We start from the raw sequence: 21714 nt of genomic DNA, 5'->3' as shown, positions 1-21714 counted from the left end.
TTTGGCTTGTAAAAAGTAAGAAAATTAGAAACTAAAGTAAAAATATAAACGAGAATACTGTAGCATAAAATATAAACAAAAATAGTGTAGGGGTGTGTGTTACTGTATTAGGCTTCAAGTTTTGTTTCTCTCTCTCACCTGCATCTCGGTACAGGTAGTGTTCAAGTTACGGTGTAGGCAGCAGCATACAATCAGGGAGTGAGAGAGAGCAGATTACAATAGCCTAACTTTATCCCATCTTCTAGTTAAATAAGTTAAAAAAAAAAAAACAGCAAAAGAGAATGATTAAAGTATTCGTTACGCAAGTGTGTACAGCCACGAACAACCAAACGAGAAACAACATTTTGCTAAGTATAACCGAACTGGATAACAATAACATCCATTTGGCTTGTATTTCAACCATTGTACAATAGTAAACAACTACTGTAATGTTATAGATGACGTTATGTAGAATAGGACTGCTATATTTTTATGTAATAACTTTGTTCGCTTATAGACAAGGAAACAGTATATACTATTAGATTTAAACTAAGTTGTATCTGAAGCTGAGAACATCAGCAACAAGAATAAAACTCCTGTAAACTTATGCCATCAAATACAACCATAGATAAAGTTGAGAGAGAATAATTTTAATACAAACTTCAGGTCTTGAAAGAACACATTTTACTGTTGTTTTCACGCCAATAATAGATAATTGACGTAACCATAAAGCTTGTACTACGATGAAATCAAGTGAAATAGCGAACGGAATCACATAATTTTTTTATTTTTACACAAACATGCACACAACTCAATCTGTTAACAGAAAAATAATGTAGTTCACAACAAGACGTATTCAATTCATATTTCGACTTGAAAACGCTGTATGACGAAAAATTACCTTGTCTCATATAAGTAAAGTATGTAGATATTTCTTTACGCTAACTAAAAGCAAGACAATTATCCTCGAAATAAACTTGTATTTGCCATCAGCTGATTTCCAAACTAAAACATATGAATGACCACTTTGTTAGTATTTTTTGATACAATAATATGAGAATACATAAAATAATATTTGATACAGTAATGTATAACTTTTTAAAAGATAAATGGAAAACATGCATATTCATTTTTTTTATTTCATATAGGAGCCATCAGCAGTCTTGACATCGCTCAATTATGCCGATGTCTGTCCGAATCCGATTCTTGTTTTGTGTCCAATTTTGTTTATTTTCTACCGATATATCATAGTCAGAATGCAATGAACCTCCAGAATTGGCTTATATTAATAAATTACTATACTGTATATGTAGTATAGAGTATATACTGTAGGCTAGGCCACTGTATTCTTATGTATACGATACTATACCATGGTATCATCATCATATACGCCAGGCTAACTTGTTAATGTTATTCAATATCTCTCTGTACTGAATTATCATAAGCCAATATGCATTGAACCTAGAGAATTAGCTGAAAATTAATGAGTACTATGCCGTATATGTATAAAATATACTGTGTAGTGTAGGCTAGGCTACCCTATAGTTAAGATGGTACTGATTACCCTAGTGTAGGCTAGGCTACATTTGAGATACGATTTTTCCAACAAACGATGGGTTTTCTGGAACCTAACCCCATCGTAAATAGCATACCTGTACTATATATATCTGTTAATATGAATTATTGTACCAGAAACAAAAACATGAAACTAAACTAACACCAGAAAGTTCATGATGTCATCACGTGAGGGCATGCATAAATAGGTTCGTGTTGCGACATTTTCTGCTTTGCCTGAGCAGTACTGTATTTGATTACAAGTTTAGTTGACTAAATATGTTTATCATGCATATTATAATAGTGCACAGGAATATTTTATCACTGTTGATATTTCACCTCTAATCATCGTAAAAATATATACCACTTAAAATGTAATTTTCATATGTGGGTAGGACAAAATGCTAAAGACCAAAATGTAGCTGGCCCTCTCTCCCTGCAGGGGCAATGATCCCTTGTGAGAGACAGACCAGCATTACACACAACAGCCAATGCGAAGCAGAGGAAAAGGAACGTGAACCCAGGAATCCTGGAAGGCCGTCTAAAAACGGTGACACTCATGGGTGTCCTGGGCTGGTATAAATATGTAACAAACTACAGGCTTGGGTAAAACACCTCAGCTGCGCATCAGGATGCCAGATGCCACAGATTCCTTGCATTTACAATCTTTATTTTTAACCCATTTCCAACTGGCGCTAGAAGATTTATCCTACTGTTAAGACCTCAGGTTTGTTAGCTATGAAAAATACAAATTGACTGAAAATTTGTCATTTTTTTCATCACTATAGATGTTGAAGATGGTAATTATCAAAAATTACATTACATAAGTAACTTTAGTGAAACATAAATTTAGTTTCTGTTAAAACAGGCTTAGGAACTTAGATTGAAAGGACACAGGATCTTTTCACAAATTGTGTGGAGACATTTAGGTAAAAAATGGCATATGTAGATGGCGGCACAGAAATAATATACTGATTAGTGTTATGAGGAAATAGGTAAATACAGTTGCTTGAAACAACAATTCGGTGAGTTGAATGGAAGTGGATGTATTAGCTTGGCTAAAAGGTCGCTAGAAATTGTCAAGAGCACTCAAACTTACTTGCAGGGTAGCTTTGGTCTTCCAGGAGGATGCATGTTTTGTTATTTAACATTTTACATCAGTGTAGTGTAATGCACTGACGGAGTTATGGATTACCCAAAGGTTACTAGAGAATGTACTGCAGTATTTAAAAAGGTTCTCCGAGCCAGCCATGTGATGCAAACAAATTTTGTCATATTGTAAGAAAGAGTTAATACCATTCCTATTAACTTAATTTTCCCAGGAACTACCTAGTGAAATGAATACCCTACATACTATATGATGACCTATTGAGTTGCATGTATATACCGTGTGTAAAATCTGAAACTACTATTATATCCAAGTTAATCACTTTGCTCTCGTTTACATGAGAGCATTCTAAGCTGTGGCAACTTTTCATGTCACTAGTGTTTTGGCTTGTTCCATAAGAATGTATGCACATAATAGAAAACCTTTGTTTAGATGTAATCTTTCACAAGTAATGAAGAACTTGACGTAGTATTTTTCTTTGACAGCATGTAGCCGACTTGTCTCTTCCCCCCCAAGGGGACCCAGATGAAGCTGACAATCCAAGTACTGGAATTGGAGCTTTTCGATTCATGTTGGAAACCAACAAAGGACGTACAATGCTCGAATTTCAAGAACTAATGACAGTTTTCCAGCTCTTGCACTGGAACGGTTCCTTGAAGGCCATGCGAGAGAGGCAGTGCTCCAGACAGGAGGTAGTGGCTCATTACTCCCACCGTGCACTTGATGATGATATGCGCTCTCAGATGGCCCTTGATTGGATTGCTCGTGAACAGGAGAATCCTGGTGTGATTGCTCGAGAACTTAGCCAAAGTGAGCGTGAATTAGAAGCTGCTCGTTTAGCTGGTCGTGAACTCCGTTTTCCTAAGGAGAAAAAGGACATAATGATGCTAGCATGTTCACAGTTGTCACCCTCGCCACTTGATCCTTAATAATAATAGAAGTAATAATGTGTGTGTGTTTTAGCAGAGGCAGGCAAGGGTTCCACAGTGATATTAGCACCAAGGTGTAGAGGTTAATGCTTTCATCTCTGCAAAATCAAAGCTAATTTACTTTTATTGTTGTAAAGATTTTGTGTTGTATCAGTGAGTGTTGTATATAATGTAAATAATAATTCCAAAGAATTTTATTATGTAATTATGATAATGTTAAGCTTTGTGGGGTGTGACGGTGAACTCCACATTAAAACATATGCCCCTGGGAAACTTCTATGTTGTTTCTTAAACCCAAGTACTGTTGAGCATTATGACAAGAAAAAATAGCTGACTCACATAAAATTGATAGGATACGTACTTTACTCAGTCTTATTTAAACTGAAATACTAGTGCTTCAGAGGCACACCTTTGATACAATTTCTTAAAGAATTAAACTTTTAAATATTTTCCATTGCAGTATACCATTATTACTCTCATAAAGCTTTTCAGTGCTCCTTCCTTCCCATTTTGGTTTGTGTAATTTTTTTTATTCCAGATCTGTGAAATTTATGGACCAAGTCTGTACCTATAAACGTGTACTCTTGTTACTAAATAGTAGACAAGTGTACATCATATTGTTAAAATATTTAATTATTCAAATTATCTGATACCTTCTTCCAGTCATTGACAGAACGAGTGAAAAACTGTAAATGTAGGAGTAAGTAGCATAGTACAGTACCAGGTTGCCAGCGTGATCACCGCCTTGAAATTATCATCAGCAGTCAGAGTGCAAGCAAGTGCCTTTTTATATTGTACTCTGCTGCAAGCACCAGATTTAGCAAACTGTGCAAAGATCTCAATAGCAGAAATATAATGATACTATATTATGTTTTGGTTTTCATTTCATGAAGTTTTCCTTCTAGGTACAATAATTGCATAAGGGTAATTTTACAAGATTATATCATATTGCTTGATGAAATTTTGCTATGGTGGTAAGTCTCTTTGATATTGTTAAAATTTTGTCTGCACTTTTGTTAAAATTACATTTCATCTAAATTTACCATTAGGTAACTTTAGATATATATTTTTTTACAATCATGAGTTTCTTGTATTTACTGGTAGTACTTTAATCATTTACATGGATTGTTTCTTAGTTGGTTCATTGGAATTTTATATATTTTAGACTTGCCATGTTCTGTAAGCTTCATAATATTTATACCATCATAACTTTTTTTATATGCATAAAAGTCTTGATGATTGCAATAATTTTTATAACGAAAAATGGGAGCACCGTAATTTGTGATATTTTTATGCTTAGCAAAATTTAAAAGTATGTTTTTTATGCTGTACATTTCTTTTAATGTACTGTATATTAAAAAAAAGATTACTCAATACAAGAGTGCAATGTTCAGGATGACTATGGTCTGGGCAGTATAAACACTTTATGTAATGTATGATGAATGCACCAGCCTGAAGTGAAAAGTTTTGTGTTGGCATTTTTTATATTAGTTTCTCCACAAACCCATTACATTTACATTATGGTCTGTGCTTCTGCCCGCCAAAATCTTAAGACACTCCAAACTTGATAGAAGAATGGAGATTCACCACTACCTGTAGGCTGTCACATTTGCATATGGTTCCAAAAGTCTTCCAGAGGCAGGTAGCTGCTGCTTTTTTTTGTCTGCCCACAGATTAACAGCACTGTTCCTAGGATTTACGTAGGTTGCTGGTTTCACAAGACTTCATCCTCAGTCAATATCTTCTTGTATTAAATGCTTTCACAAGACTTCATCCTCAGCCAATATCTTCTTGTATTAAATGCTTAATCTCTGAAAGATGACTTTCTGAAGTTTTATTATCATTGCAGCAGTAATTTCATTTTTTCATTTTTTGCCAACTCATCCCCACACCAGAGTAACCCTCTCAGTCACATGGCCTCTGTGGGTGGATGGACTGTAGAGAGCAGCGAATAATGATTTAGATCTGTTTCATAACTTGGCTGTTGATAGTTGCTTTAAACTCTGCTCATATACGGAACAAACCTTGGTCTTAACATAAGGATAAATTCTTTGGTGCCAGCTGGAACCCGGTTAAAAATAACAAGGAATTGGTGGCAACAGGCATCAGCCAATAGAGGAGGAAGCTATGCGACCTGATTTACCCCAGCTACACTTCTTCAGTTCTGTTTCTCTGTAACCATCTTTCACAAGAAGCCAGTTGTTTTGCACTTTTTGCCCACTTATGCCTACGGCATTCTGTTTTATTTTTTTTCTTGTGTGTATATTGTGCTTTTTTATCTGTGTTATATTTGCATTTCCCAAATGCAAGCCCATTTTTCAGGTAAGCCTCCTAGGCGTCAAGAGACGATGTCCTGGAGACGATGATAGTAACCCCTGCTCCAGTTACTTGTCTTCTTTGTTAACTGACACTCACAGCACTTGTAGTAGGTGCAGATCTAATGTTTGCAATGTGTGTGTTGTCTTTGGTCTCCTGAGCAGTGGAAAAGATTTGCTAATAAGAGGCAGTTTAAGAGGAAATCAATGGCACTATCTTGGGAAGGCTTCTTGTCTCCTTTGATGGCTGGTGTCCTATTCCTCCTTGTTCAGCCTCATCCTTACCAAAGTCTTCTTTCGCTGCTGCTTATCACAGAGATTAATCTTCCTCTCCTCATTTTGGTTTCATCCTTCGAAGATTCGAGGGGGATTCAGGTGGTCATATTTGTAATGTTGCTGCCATTTTGTTTTGGGTGGGAAAAAGCAGCTCCCTCTAGTACAGCTTTTTCAAAAAAGAGATGCTCAGAAATGTCTTGAGTTTTGGGAATTGCAAGTTCCTATCAGGGGTACCAACCCTTTCTGGCCTTTAGCCTCACTGTGACATCATCCTGATTTACAATGGCTCTCCCTGGCAATGTTTCAATGCTATTTGGCTCAGTGACATTATCCCATCTGCCAACAACTCTTCTAATACCTATCTCTGTGCTATCTCCTTCCATGCAGGGTCTGTCGACATCTTAGTCTCCTGTCTGCTCCCTCTGACTCTCGCCTCCAAGCTCTCTTTGACAGAGTTGAAGGTGTGTTTCTCAAGAAGTACGGCCGTGTTGAGCTTCCAATATCACCTTCTTCAACCTCGTCTTTGTCTTCCATTTCACTGATCCCTGTCAGGCGTTAGGGTAAGAGTGATTTCATTGTATCTCCTAGGAAGAAGTTTTGCAGGCAGTCTTTGGCCCATTGCTCTTTACCTCCTTCCAATGCTCAGTCATCCATGCATGTCTGTGTTGTTTCTGTTCCTTCGTCAGTGTAGTACACGTCCATGTCTCTCCTGCTTTAGAACCAGATCCTCAGCCTTCTCAGTATATGGAATAGTAATAGATTGTCCAGGTCCGTAAGAAGGATGTTAATGCTCCAGTTAATAAGTAGATTGTGAAGCAACTTTCTCAGGACAGAGAGACCTTCTTCCCTCTTTTTCCTTCATGTTCTTCTGGGAGGGATAGTGAGTGGTGCTCTTGCTCACACAGCCGTGGCCGTTCTTCATGTCACAGCAGCTCAAAAAACCATGATTGTCCACTCTTGATCTCTTGGCCATAACCATTCTACACATAGTTGTAATGGGCAGGATCAAATTCAAGACAAGACTACTCCCAATTCTATTATCTAAAGGCCACCAAGAAGGTTCTGGGACCTGAACAAGCCTACACTTCAGTGGCTCTGAGGTTGAAGATGTAGATCATCAAAAGTTTACGACTACCTAAGCTGAGGTCGTTGAACTTATTCGTGGGTGTAAAGGTCTAGTTGAAGGAACTGTAACTACCTCATCAGATCACACATAAGGCGTTGAAGCTCTTGTAGGACCTAAGAAAGAGGCTAAGTCTTCCTTGGGATTACCATGCTCTAAGCATGCTGATTTCATTCTTAGCCAAGTGAATTCTCTAATCTCTGGAGGGGTAATTCACTATGTTCCAGTATTTCAAAACCCTTCTTCAGGCTTCTACAGTCACCTTTCTGGTTCCCAAGGTAACGGGCAATTGAAGACCTGTAATAGACCTGTTAACTCTCAAGACACGATTCAAGATAGACACCCCATGCACAATCCTTGCAGCTGTCAGGAAGGACAACTTCATGCTGACTATAGACCTGAAGGATGAATAGTACTTCGATTCCAATCATCCAGGAAGCTTCTTTGCTTCAGCCCTACAGGCGTTACAAGTGTGTGTTCACCATAGTCTCAACTTGGGCTCATTCTCATGGGATTCGCATCTTGAGATACCTTGACGACTGGCTACAAGGAGTGCCCACTTATCAGCGGCATCGGTTTGCGACGCTTTGTTAACTAGATTTTCGCTACCGGTAAGAGATTTATCAGTGTTGGTAGGTGGTTTATCAGCATCGATAAGCAATTTTTGGTGCAAGCAAGCAGTTTATCGGTGCTTATGGCGTCGTAAACACCATTAATTACAAGCAGTGTCTGGTGGTTCTGTTCCCAGCCAAGTGCCTATAAGAGAAAGTTGTCAATAACCAGAACAATATAGTAATAAATGGCGTTTATGACACCGTAAGCACTGATCGGCGTCGATTAACCATTTATTAGTGCATAAATTGCTGACTAGCACCAAAAATCGCTTACTGACACCGATAAGCCGCCTACCATTGCTGATAAACCGCCTACCAAATCCAAAAATCTGGCTAATGACATTGTTAACCAAATATCATAAACTGTAACTTCATCAATCAATGACGCACTCGGCGGGGAACGCAACCCCATCATTAACCAGTGACTGCCTGTAAGCCTCACAAGTTCACTGGTCAAGCTGATCCAGGAGAGATTGTATACTCCAATTTTGTTGCAGGTTAGGCATCGTGATAAATCTGGAGAAGTTGAATCTTTCGCCCAGCAAGAGGATTCTTTACCTTGGCATGATCATAGACATGACAGCGGCGAAGGAGTTTCCATCAGATCAGCGACTAATCAAGTTTAGGAACATAGCCCAGTCCTTCCTGTCCAAACAGAAACTTTCAGCTTATCAGTGGCAGGTCATACTAGGTTACTTGCCTTCCATAGAAAAAGCTGGCTCCTCTCAGTTGTATTCACCTTCACTCTCTTCAATGGAGACTAAAGGAATTTTGGTCCCGTTCAAGGGATTCCCCCCATGCTTCTGGTTCCCCTTCCGAAATGGGTGAGACAAGACTTAGTATGGTGGCTAGAAGATAAGAAACTGACCATATCAGTGCCCCTTCAATTTCCCCATCCAAAAATCCTTCTGTCCTTGGATGCCTTGTATGAATGTTGGGGAGTGCACTTGGAAGGTCTCTAATATCAGGACTGTGGGGTCTCCAAGAGAAACAGCTTCATATCAACATCCTGGAGCTGAAGGCAGCCTTCCTGGCAGTTCAGGAGTTCCAAGAAAGGGTGACAGGGCACTGTCTCCAAAATACTATATCCTTTTGGTTACTTGAAGTGATTACAAGTTTACACCCCTACTTCACATTCAGATGCTGATACAGTGTATGCAAAAGCACATGATTTTGGGGCCTAGGCCCTACCATCGCCTTCTGGAAGAACTTTGTCAGTTCACAGGTTTCTGCGAGTGAGAGAGTGCTTCGCCGACTCCTCAACATGGACGTCTCTCCCTTACTCGTACATGTACATGACCGTGGAAGTGTTGCCCTTCCATTTCAACCTTCTCCATCTCCTGTACCTGTTCCAGTCCGTCGTAAAGATGATAAGGCTCCGCAAAAAGTTGTGGCTGATGGTCGAGAACGAGAGGTGAATAGGGTCCATGGACGTGTTTCTTGTTCGCCTTCCAAAGACCGGGACCTAAGGGATCAGTCTCCTTCAGGATGTTCGCTTCAGTGTCACTCTCTGTCTTGAGACTGTGCTCGTGTGTTGTCACAAGGCCGTGTATACTTGACTCACCGCATGTCCATGTATGCCGTTTGTCAGATGAGCACGTACAGTTTGGCTCGAGACTGTGTACAAGTTTCTTCGCTTGACTGTGTTCTAGAGCCCTCTGTTTCAGGATCTTCAGTAGTTAGGGACTCCACTCTATCCAGCAGGAGGCATGATGCCTCCTAGGGAAGCCTCTCCATTGCCGTTAGGGAAGGATGAGGATCCTTCCAAGCCCTTTTCTTCATGTCGTCGGACTCCTTTGCCAGAACCAGAGGAGGGAGAGAGCCAAGAGTTTGTCTTCTCCTTTCAGAGATTATTAATCTCATTCGCGAGTTCAATAATCTTGGGGTGTGGAATGTAGACTCAGTCTTCTATGACCCCTATGGGTATAGAGGCTTTGCTAGGTCCAAGGCAAGATACTAAGGCCTTGTTTGAGCTTCCCCTGTCAAGGCATGCTCAGTCTTATCTTGCATGGTTTTGGACCGAGATGGCTCTCTGTGCGCCAATAGATCCTCGAAGTTCCTTCCTCCTCCTCTCGTGCAGCATAGGAAGTATTATTCCACCAATGTGGTTCAGCTGATGTCCTGCCACCTTAATTTGGACGTGATCCGTCGTATGCCTGGTTTGACCCTGGATCAGGTTAGGTCTGAAGGTGTCCATTTTTCTTCACAAGAGGCCTCGTCTATGAAGGCTGCTGCTTCTACCATCTTTAAGACTGTATCCTGGTTGGATTTGTCCACTACAGTATAAGTAGGCTTTATACACCCATAAAACGCCTGTAACTGCCACTTTTAATAGTTCATCGCTAACCTTGTCCATTCAAACAAAATTACACCTCAAAATACCAGCCCAGAAAACCCTGATATAATTTCAAAGTCGTTGCAAAATTATGTACCAGCTGACAACTGTTATTCTTAAGCATCCCCTACCATTCAGACACAAGTTTTCTTTGGCCTACAGAACTTTGCACACAGTTCTGTGCCTACATTTTATGCATACTGATATTTTTGGTGTAGCAAGATGATTTTGAAGTTATTTTTACTGTACAGGTACATATTTTAGGACTTTACTATTGTATAGAACACATCTAAAATATGTGGGTAGTTGAGAACGACGGGACACATGTACCTCCTAAAAGAAACCTAAGATTGTTGCATTATTAATATTTTCATGATTACATACAAATACATTTGTGATACAAAAATGATTTACCACTGTAAGTTCTTGGTTTACGTCGTATTGTGGTTAGCTCTCTCTCTCTCTCTCTCTCTCTCTCTCTCTCTCTCTCTCTCTCTCTCTCTCTCTCTCTCTCTCTCTCTCTCTCTCTCTCTCATATATATACATATACATAGTACTTTACTCTCAGTATACATATACTTTTCTATTAAAACAGCAAAATATCTGTAACATATTTAGTCAAGGGCAAGTGGCATACACATGTGGAGGTCCTGCTGGGGAAGAGCTCAGCCTAGGTAACAAACTTAAGGTCCAAGGAAAAGTGTCTGGTAGGCAGACCGCCCTTGACCGAGGGAGAAGGGAAACCCAAAGAGTAGGGGAGAGAAATAGCTAAGGGCAGACGAAAAGACCTGAAAAATTTCAAGAAGAAAAACTGAGGGAGTAATCCTCCAGAGGAGATTGGCAAATGTTTCATGTACTCTCCTTCCTCTTACTAAAACTTGTCTCACTGAAAAAGATTAACCAATGAACCCCTTACATAGGGAGGAATGTGAAATACCAGAGTGAAACACGGACCACAGTGGACAAGACGTACCCTCACAAATACCCATTTTCTTCAGAATTTCTTATTGTACTTGTTTTTTTATTTTAAAAAAAGCTAAATCTGACAAAGAAAAATACCCTAGTTTAACAGCCTAGCAGGGAGTGGGTACTCCCCACTCACCCCAGTAATCACCAGTCAGCTACCTTGTTAAAAAGTTAAGTGGTCATTTCCTACATAAAAGACAATGGTTTGTATTTCTGTATGGAAAAAATAGGAGCAAAAAGAAATTGGAATAAGGCAAATAACAGGAACAGTACGCTCGATATACACTGGATTGGCACATATGATCTAACAAATATTTCAGTATAAAAAGTTTCACACAGAGATAGCACACTATTTGAAACAAATATACTGAGGGAAGGAAAGCAAACTACAGAACATATGGAATAATAACCAAACAATTGGAGAGTATAAAAATGACATTAAAGGACTTTCCAGTATCACGAAATTTATAAAAAAAATTTGATCCACATATAACATTCTTTTCAAATGTAAATACTAAAAACAACAGGTCCAGATGATCTAAAACCACTGCTGCTCGTACTCCCAACAAGACATTCTGTGGTCACAAAAAGGTACCACATACTGTACAGAAACAAAACATAACCCAGCAAATGGGTTTATTATCCTATGGGTTCAGATTATCTGCAGTCTAATTACCAAAACTTTTTTTGCACTTTTGTTTTGCTATTTCAGTAACTGAATCTGCTAATGTAAAAGAACTCCACACAACTAGAGCATACGTACTAGCATGATTTTTCATGCTAGTACGTATTGTTATAAAGTAAAAATCCTTCCCTTAATTACACTGTGAAAAAGGATGTCTCTAATATATTAGGGTTTCACTACTTACTGGGGTATTTGATCAAATTTCTGCAAAAAGATATAAATTTAAATATAATACTAAAATGAACTATGCCACATAGTCTTTAAACTTTCAAAGATCCTTTCTGATTCATCAAGAAGGCCCTACTAGTATTGTGTTTCCAATGAAACTTGCAATAAAGCCACAACAAAATTAAAAATCAGGGCATTACATTTGTTGAAGATATTTATTTTCCCAAGCTTGACTACCACCAAGCATCTGTATAAAATTATTCAATGTGAAATCTATGTTAAACAATAACAACGGTCATACTATTACAAAGCCAACTTAAAATAAGGAACTTCTGTATAGACAAACCTGTTAGACCATTAGGAAGATCCAAATGTCAAAATCTTCAAGAAACTCAAAAATCACCATCAATGCTCCTATCAATAACAACAGAAGAAATTTTCATTTGTTGTAGTATAAACCGACTTTTTGTCTGAACAGACGAAAGCTTCGCTTCGATTTTTTCTTCTTGTGCTGGATCCCAGGACGGCCACTCTCTTATTTCTGTCAAAAGTTGACATATCCTTTTCTGTATTCTAGGAGTAATGCTAGCCTCACAGTTTAAAAGCAGACTTGATAGAAGTCCTGAAAAAAAACAAAATATAATTTTTTTTTTTTAAATGCATAGCCTCTAGAAGACATACATTACATACAGTTTATGCCCAAATTTTGTGTCCAGAATGTTATTCGGTTCACTAGTCTTTGGACTGGAATACAAACATTTGGGTTAAAGGCCAAGTGCTAGGACCAATTACGGTAGGTCATTCAGCACTGATGATACTGTTGAAACAATTGTTAGGAAAGAGGGTGGAAAGTAAGATGGAAGAAAGATATATGAATAAAGGTATAGTAAGAGGAATGAAAGGGATTGGCGCTAAGGGCTGAAGGGATGCTGCAAAGAAATCTTCAGTAATGCCTACAGGGTACTGTGTGAGGTGCACTGATGGCACTACCCCTACTGGTCCTGTTAAGTCAGAAAAGTGGTCTCCACTCAAGTGCCATCTAGATCCAAATGAATGGGGCTGGAAGAATGTACGAGTACTAATCATATGATTATTGGGCCTACAGCAAAAGTTCACTTTGTCATAAAAACATTTTTTTCTATTAAAACCAGGCTAGTCATACAAATGTCTAATTATATGTGATCTAGATGTCTCAGGGTTTATATGCCTGTAGAATCAAGCTGAGTAGTGGTAGACAGCACATAGTAAGGAAACAAACTTTGAAAATGTACAGCAAGGTGCATGTATCAGTTAAGTATATCAGAATAGGAAAGGAGGTATGTATCCTTACTTTCAACATAAAATGCAGTAGCCAGTAACCACAAAGTCAATATCTCTTGATGGTGCCAGGATTAGATGATGATGAGTTATGATAGATCATAAAGTGAAAACAAGAAAATTTTATATTAAAATTTATTCTTTAAATCATTTCCTTTCTAGTAGCTGTAATTGCCATGCCATTCAGAGGACAAGGGAGTGTAAAAACCAAAAACTTGATAACTAGTCTGAACTATCCACAATGCATTCCTTTCCAATGAACTGCAGGTTCCATCATCTCTTGTTTTCCAATTAGTTTTTTCTGCACCCAAATGAATTGTGAGGTTAAGGGGTGATGCACAAAAGAGGTACGTATATGTATACTTTTTTTTTAATTTAAAAAATGTTTTCTTTTTGGAACTAATCTTACCTCGCTAGCATGATACTAACTCATTCCTAAATTTAAAAACAGTATAAGGTAGGATTTGTTTCAACATACATATCAAAAAGCCTTTTCCTTGGAGCCTGTCGACTACTACTCTTAGGCTTTGTAAGCACTCTTCTCTGGTAGGCCCAAGACTAGCCAATCATCTTGGTAGACTAGCAGACAACTACTGTTGTTACTTTTGTAAAGATTTTTGGGACAATGTTTAACCAAAAGGGGCATTACCTTGAATATGTACATTACCTTTCCTTATCAGGAACCCTAAGAAGGGACGGAAGGGAACAGCACTAGGTATGCATCTTTCAGGCCTTTAGAAATGGTCCAGGTCCCTTGTGGAATGACTGAACGTACTTGGGCAACAGTAGTCTTCCAGAAACTTGTGGCAAACAATGTGTTTGTTAAATTTTGATAGGTTGATAATCGCTCTATGTTCAGAGGAATCCTTCTTGGGGACACGAAACAGCATGCTTGGTGGCGAATATACGTATGTTTCTCTATGCCTCCTTTTAAAAGGGCCTTCTGCATGTAATCTTCCAGAGGGGTCTTAGTTATTGGAGAGAAAAAATAAAAAATAAAAAAAAAAACTCACTGAAAGAGGGCCGGGGAGGTTGAGACCATTTCCACCTTAACCCATTTAGGACAATACCGCATCCCAAAGGGATTGCCAACTGTGATGGGTTGAAAATATCTCCTGCCCTTTTCATTGCCCTCTCAACACTACTATGCACTGCGTCTCCTTCACATTGACCATGACCTGTTTCAACCATCACAAAAAAAGGTAACATCAGTATATGTACTTTGAATTCTTGTCTGCTTCTGCTAGCCAGCTTCTGAGGCAAGAAACAATTTAATTAGCTCCTTGTTTAGCAATCCCTTCATGCCATAAGAAAAAAGAACCCTTGGCATTTCCTGAATTATATATGGTAAAATTATGGCATGACAGTTTTCTTTTGTAAAAGAGTTCATTGCAGAGAGATTTAAGCAAATATAATGCTTATTTCCAGAATGTGGGACTAACCACTCTGTACAAACAAAATAAAAATGTTGTTGCAGCAACCCTGAGGGGCAGTGCCCCATCATCCATGACGTGTAAGGACAGTTGTGAAATGTAGTAAAAATGGGAAGAGAGGTGACCAGCGATATAGGAATAAACAGCTTTGGAAAGCCTTGGTACATTACTGCTCATTACCATGCATCCAACATTGGCAATAAATGATGCAGGTGATTGTCTTGCGGAGTGTTGCACACAATCTGATGAGAATTAACCCAATTAACCCAACTCCATCTTTTTTTGAGTGAGTCTGATGAAGAAGCAGCTGACCACAGGAAAGGATTCTGTAACCTGATGGGGAGGGGGGGACGAGTCGAATCAACGTGTATTACAAGCACAGCAAATCCTACCCAAAGTTCCTGAATAATACACAGGACGATTATTCATAACAATCCCAGAAAATAACTGGTAATATTCAAGGCACAAAAAAATAAATATATATGAAACAAGATAATTAGCACAATGGAATGGTACCAAACAAGAGTTTGGGATACCACAAAAGTGTATGGATATAAATGAAAACAAGCACTGTTGAGGAAACGAGAGGTACATGATTATTTGACCAACACTTCAAAGTGAGTAATGAGATGAAGAAACTGGGTTTACATGTTGCGAGAAAACATTTAATAGAAAACCAAGATTTTGTTAACTTCTTAATCAGTCCGAACTCTTAGTACTGAATATTGATAACAGACTAGCACTGTTAAGTCAGTGGGTTGTATTTTGTACAAACATAATAGCATACTATTAAAGAAATACACACACACATCATACGTATACGTACACTTAACTACCCTTACCTTCAATACGACCAAGTTCCTGATGAATATGACAAGCTTGCTGCCATCCAAACTCAAATCCTGTCTGCCATGACTTTAATTGTCCATCAACAATGCCTTCTTTTTCACCTGCAGCATACTTTTGTATCTCAAGTCTCTCCACGGCATCAAAAAGATCTTCACAGCTCATTTCTGAAGCAGTTTTTTATTTTACTTTTCACAAAAAGCATACCAAACATAATACAGGTACAAAACATTATAAAAGCACAGTTTCCCTGAGTGGAAAGCATATCAAACACGTTACTAACAGAAGCCAATCAACTTCTGAGATATGAAATAGAAATTTAAACTATGGGAATCAAAGTAATACAGTATATCTGTCTAAGAGGAATGTGATATGACAGATTCTATCTTCTTCAAAATAAATTGGTATTCATGAGAAAGCTTATCTGCTGAAAGTATGTACTACAAATTCAATTTTTAGAACATTGTGCATTTTCCTAGAAATACACAAACCCAAGATCTTCCAGAAGGAATCTTTTGCTGAAAGCATGTTAAGCAGGTACTATGGAAAATTGGTGGCAGTTTGGAGTACATACAAACTAATCACCATTTACAGGCAGTCCCTGGTTATCTGTGGGGGTTCCATTCCAACGACTTGATGACAAGTGAAAATCAACTATCTTTTATGCTTATCAGTACCGATAACTAGTTAATGGGACCTCTGTTATATGTTTTGGGGTCAATAAATTACAGTGTTGAAAATCGCTGTAAGACAAGCCCCACAAAACCAGATCGCCGATAACCAGGGACTGACTTTACATACTACTTATTTGCTAATCTTAAACCATGAACAATCCTTAGCAAAGCTGATCAAAGCAAAAGATAACTTTCCTCAACAAGGCAGCTTAAACTCACTGAAATACTACCAGAAAGAGACAAAGCATCACTGCTATCAAGCTTATCCAATATGGTAAAATTAAAATGCTGGGAGACTCCTCTTACTCTTACCCAAGTGATCATATTGGAGAATGAATTCTGGTGCTGGAACTAGCACCATTAATGCTTGACCTGGTGCGCTACCAGACCAAACAGAGGAATTGGACAACGGGCACAGATCTGCATTGCTTTCCGACATGTCCTGGTTCCTTGTCACCCCAAGGTGTGAGGGAGTAAGACAGGACATGCCAAGGATAAGGCAAGAAAAAGTGGGGATACCGACCCTTCCTCCAATGCAGGAAACAACTTAGCTCAGAAAATGAAACACTAATGATAATAAAAATAATTAGTACTCCATCCTATCAAATCTAATAGGCCCTGAATTTATGGGAAGCTCATTTGGAGTAACAGATTGAAGAGAAGCAGCAGAGGAACAACCAGTTACTAAATGAGGAAGCAGACAAGACATGCATTTTTTTAACTGAAGTCTTACTAGTAGTACTATCCTCTATAGTTGTTTCTACAACAAAACAAGCTCCCTTTGTTCACGATCAATTACCGTATTTCATTTAACTACGATTCATGTAGTAATCCAATCATAACCTTCCATCAGCAAAAACATATCACGAGGGTCAATAAAACTGGAATAACGCCAATCACAGCAACTCTTACCTCACAGGTTCTTCCGAACAAATATTGAAAATAAAAGATAAAATTTTTTTAGACATACTTTAGTTAAAATGCACTAAAGTGATAAAAATAATTTTTTGAGACACCAGGATTTTCTTACAATTAAATAAGTCTGCAAATATAAAAGTGAGGGTGCCAAACATGGAAGGAAATGCTACAAGAAAAGAAATACAATCTTTTTTATTTCTTGTAGCATTTCCTTCCAAATCCTGGTGTCTCAAAAAATTATTTTTTACTTTTTAGTGCATTTTTAGAAGAGGGTAATTTGAAAAACTTTATTATATTTTTAATTCCATAGTTTTGAATTTTGACAGAAATTTTAACTAATTTACGATCGCAGCTAACAAAATGGAGCCAAAAGTTTGAAACTTCTACTGATTCAAAGAAGGTATAAAAAATCTGAAGAGTTTCATACAAATCCAATAGGGTTCACTAGTGGTCACTGCTGACCTACTGATCATGTAAGGTTGTATTTTCACCAGGACTGAGTAACCATGCAAATTTTCTTGTCCATCAGATGAAGGGAACAGGTTGAAAATTGAGTTATAAGGTTTGACCCAGACAGACAAAAAAAAAAAAAAATAAATAAAAAAGCTAAATACTAAAAGAGTATAAAAAATAAATGAACTTCCAAAAACAAACCAACAGAAAACTGAGTATAACAATCTGTCCCTACCAAAACCAGCAACAGAAGCAGACTGACCAGTAAAGTGTGTTTGTACCTATCAGTCCCCAGGTGTGGGGTGGGGGAAGTAGGTGGATAGAGGTTGGATGTTCATACAAAACCAAATGTCCTTGTTATTTTTTTTTTTAATTTGTCGAACTAGGTACCAGTGACACGGAATTAAAAGCTATATATCGGAGAGGTAAGGTTCATTTAAAATACTCATTTGTACCAAACCACTATTAGATCTGGGTGCAAAAACAACAACATACACACAGATCCTCCAAGCACTTGAAAATACTGTAAAGGAGGTCTGTTGCATGCGACCAACTTCTCACATCCATGAAGCCCAATGACTGTATAGTACTTACTGAGAGAGAAGAGGAAGCATTGACTCCACCGTACAGTGGTACCTCGAGATACGAAATTAATCCGTTCCGAGGCAGCCTTCGTATTATGAGTTTTTCGTATCTTGGAACATATTTTACATGTAAAATGGCTAATCCGTTCCAAGCCCTCCAAAAACACCCCAGTAAATTATATTTCCAGGCCTAAAACACATGTTCTAGGGTTACAACGCCGATCCGACGGAAGAAATAAGACTCCAAAAAGGCAAAATACTGTACATACTTGAGTAATATTCAACTGCATGTAATGTTCACCCCCATTTTTACTGCATATATTATGACTTTAGCATATGTCCCTTAGCAATAAGCCTAGCCTATGTTAGCGGTTGCTACTGTAGCCTAGTCTATGATTCTGACATCTAAACCTTAGAGCTAAAAGCTTAGAATATGCCAATAAAATGTATAAATAATCAGTATGTACTCATTTCAAATAATTATTAATTAATCATTAACTATAATACACAAACAAACAAAAAACAAACCTTCCAATCGATTGTTTACATTCAGCATTTACCCGTCTTACGAGTATCGAACGAGCACCAAGCAATCATTTTTCCTAGCACACAGTAAGCCATAAATTGTCATTAGTATCTCTCTTCAACTAATGAAACTACCAAACAGTATAATAACCATTCATTTCTATTCTTTATTCTATCTTTACCTAATGGAGATACTGAGTTACTGACAGCTATAATGAAACATACGTATACGTAATGTAATAATAAAACAGAAGAAGAATTCTAAAAAATACATATTTGTTGGCAGTCTGATTTATTTTATATTTTATGATATCTAATTCACAATTTTTTTATTAAATGTATTGCATGTACTCATTTCAAATAATTATTAAGTAACCATTAACTATAATAAACACAAAAAAAAACTTCCAAACGTCTGTTTATATCCAGCACTTACGAGTATCGAACGATCGTCAAGCAATCACTTTACACAGTAAGCCATAAATTTTCATTATCTCTCTTCAACTACTGAAACTACCATACCGTATAATAACCATTCATTTCTATTCTTTATTCTATCTTTACCTGATGTTTTTTTTTATTAAATGTGTTGCATGAATAAGTTTTTCAATTTACAGCATCCTTTTACCAATAGAATACTTAAAGCACAAGGGGTAGATGCTGACCAATAGGAGACCAGGAGCTTATGGGGTGACTAGCATCAGGAACCAATGGGAGAGCGGGAGGATGGTGGCGAGTTTACTCAGTTGGGGGCGCGGGAGTTTTAAAATTGTTCTCGGTGGTCCAGACGAATAGCAACGGTACTTCACTTCAGCAACAACCTTTCTTATCTTGAAAACTTTTCGTATGTAGAGCAGTAAAATTTTTCGCATTGGCTTTCGTATCTCGAGTTTTTCGTAAGTAGAGCCTTTTGTATCTCGAGGTACTACTGTATATGCCCAGAGGCACTGATTAAGAACAAGTGCATTCTACTTCTATACCCATCTCCAGTATACTACAGGAGAATGGGTGCTTGCACAAGCACTGCCTTGCAATTCTGGAGTTGGTCAATGTATCAAGAAGCAACCCACCTTTGGCATGTACACAGTCAAAGGATCAAGTAAAAGCCGAATGATTAGGCGGGATTGTCTCGACCAGGTGTACTTCCTGGGGACCATAAAAAGAGTTACCAACATGGAGTGGTCTATAGACCAGGTACACAGTGTGTACCTGGTTTCCAAAGAGGCACACGAGGAAGAGCTAAAAAGCAATCCCCTCATAATGAAAGTGTTCAAAGAACATAGAAATATAGGAATATGAGGGCATGTAAATAATAATTTTGGTATTTACTCTGAAAAACATGGACTGCATTATTTTCTAAGTACGCTGTTAATGCTTTGGAGGCATTCCATTCATAGTTCTTTGACACTGGTCTTATCCATCTGAAATATCTTCCACTGATGAATGCCTCTCCTCTACTGACAACCTTGTCTGAAAGAATTAACTTTAGTTCTGGGATTGGGGATGGTACAACAGTAAATGCATGGCTTCCGGCTGTGTACTATATCTTGCAACTTCAAAGAAAGAAATTGCTGTGTTCAGCGAGAAGAGTGAACAGGATATGACCCCTTTACCAGGTTATGTTACAAGGATTGAGATGAAGTTCTATGTTACAAGGATTGAGATGAAGTTCTATATGTCACTTTAATGATCTTAAGTGCACTTGGACAGGTTAGAAAGGGCCCCCCACCCCAAACCAAATATGGATCAGTACCCTAGGTTAGGTTAGGATGCAGTTTACTCTGACTTTCAAGATGATCTATGTTAGGTCATGCTGGAGAAGGCTATAAAAGGTTAGGATGCATCCCTGTAACTATCTCCCTACATTTCCATAATTTACCAATACTTTAATAATTGTTATTCTCAATAAGCATCACCTATTATTTTTTCAAGAGACTTATCTTGTGATATGCATGTGCATTTAGGCTACTTCTTCCTTTTCTAGTAATAAACTGCACTCTTATTTTTTTCCCCCACCCAAGGATTCCCAGGCTTTCCACTGGGGTTCCCTGTAATTGTTAATTATAGAGTGGAGAGGAAAAAACATGATATCCAGTCAAAAAAATGAAGTTTTTATGTTAAAACAAAGTTTAATGTATACTTACCTGGCAGGTATATATATAACTATATTCTCTGTTCCACCTGGCAGAAATTTTCAAAACTCGCGGCAAACGCTAGTAACCTATTAGTAGTTCAGGCAACCACCACCCCGTTACCGTGGCGCTAGCGCTAGGAACCGTTCCCAATTGGGCCAGATTTTCTCTGAACCCTGTCTCCTGAGGGGAGGAGGGTGGGCATTAAATTATATATACCTGCCAGGTAAGTATACATTAAACTTTGTTTTAACATAAAAATGATATTGTTATGTTACAATAAAGTTTCATACATACTTACCTGGCAGATATATACATAGCTAAGACTCCGTCGTCCCCGACAGAAATTCAAATTTCGCGCCACTCGCTACAGGTAGGTCAGGTGATCTACCGGCCTGCCCTGGGCGGCAGGACTAGGAACCATCCCCGTTTTCTATCATATTTTCTCTCTTCCACCTGTCTCCTGCGGGGAGGCTGGGTGGGCCTTTAATTGTATATATCTGCCAGGTAAGTATGTATGAAACTTTATTGTAACATAACAATATCATTTTCATACAACCAACTTTACCTGTCAGATATATACATAGCTGATTGGCACCCTTCGGTTGCGGAGGGGTAAGAGACAGCTACTATATGGAATAGACAGGTAAACAACATATGTTGTAGGTATAAATAAAACCTTGGTTCCTACCTGATAGGTGGTAGACTTCGTGGGTGTTTGCCCAGTAGTCTGCATCACCTCAAGAAACTTTAGCGAGATATATGATCTATGGCCAAGAG

The 21714-nt window shown here is 38.1% G+C and overlaps 2 protein-coding genes across 13 annotated transcripts in view; one reads left to right on the top strand and one right to left on the bottom strand.

The window, feature by feature from the left end:
• The window catches only part of LOC135207198 (protein limb expression 1 homolog), a 242803-nt gene extending 238364 nt beyond the window's left edge, over positions 1-4439 (top strand). For both annotated transcript variants that reach the window (XM_064238768.1, XM_064238769.1), the window contains exon 4: positions 3127-4439. In XM_064238768.1, coding sequence (XP_064094838.1) covers positions 3127-3570 — 444 coding nt within the window. In that variant the 3' untranslated portion in view covers positions 3571-4439. The remainder of the gene's footprint in view (positions 1-3126) is intronic.
• The window catches only part of LOC135207199 (uncharacterized), a 65658-nt gene that overhangs the window by 9179 nt on the left and 34765 nt on the right, over positions 1-21714 (bottom strand). For 6 of the 11 annotated variants that reach the window (XR_010312925.1, XM_064238776.1, XM_064238773.1 and 3 more), the window contains exons 1-3: positions 18806-18881; positions 15645-15815; positions 12399-12674 (exon numbers count right to left, since the gene is read on the bottom strand). Coding sequence is in view for 10 of the 11 variants with exons in the window: in XM_064238776.1 (XP_064094846.1) it covers positions 12445-12674; positions 15645-15815; positions 18806-18833 (429 nt within the window). In the remaining variant the exon portion in view is untranslated. Of the gene's footprint in view, positions 1-775; positions 12675-15644; positions 15816-18805; positions 18882-21714 lie in introns of those variants that run through there. The other 5 variants (XM_064238778.1, XM_064238780.1, XM_064238779.1 and 2 more) reach the window with 3 other exon arrangements.

Source organism: Macrobrachium nipponense, chromosome 32 (genome assembly GCF_015104395.2).
Source record: "Macrobrachium nipponense isolate FS-2020 chromosome 32, ASM1510439v2, whole genome shotgun sequence".
NCBI classification, from domain to species: Eukaryota; Metazoa; Arthropoda; class Malacostraca; order Decapoda; family Palaemonidae; genus Macrobrachium; species Macrobrachium nipponense.
This window is presented reverse-complemented; position numbering and strand designations above follow the sequence as displayed.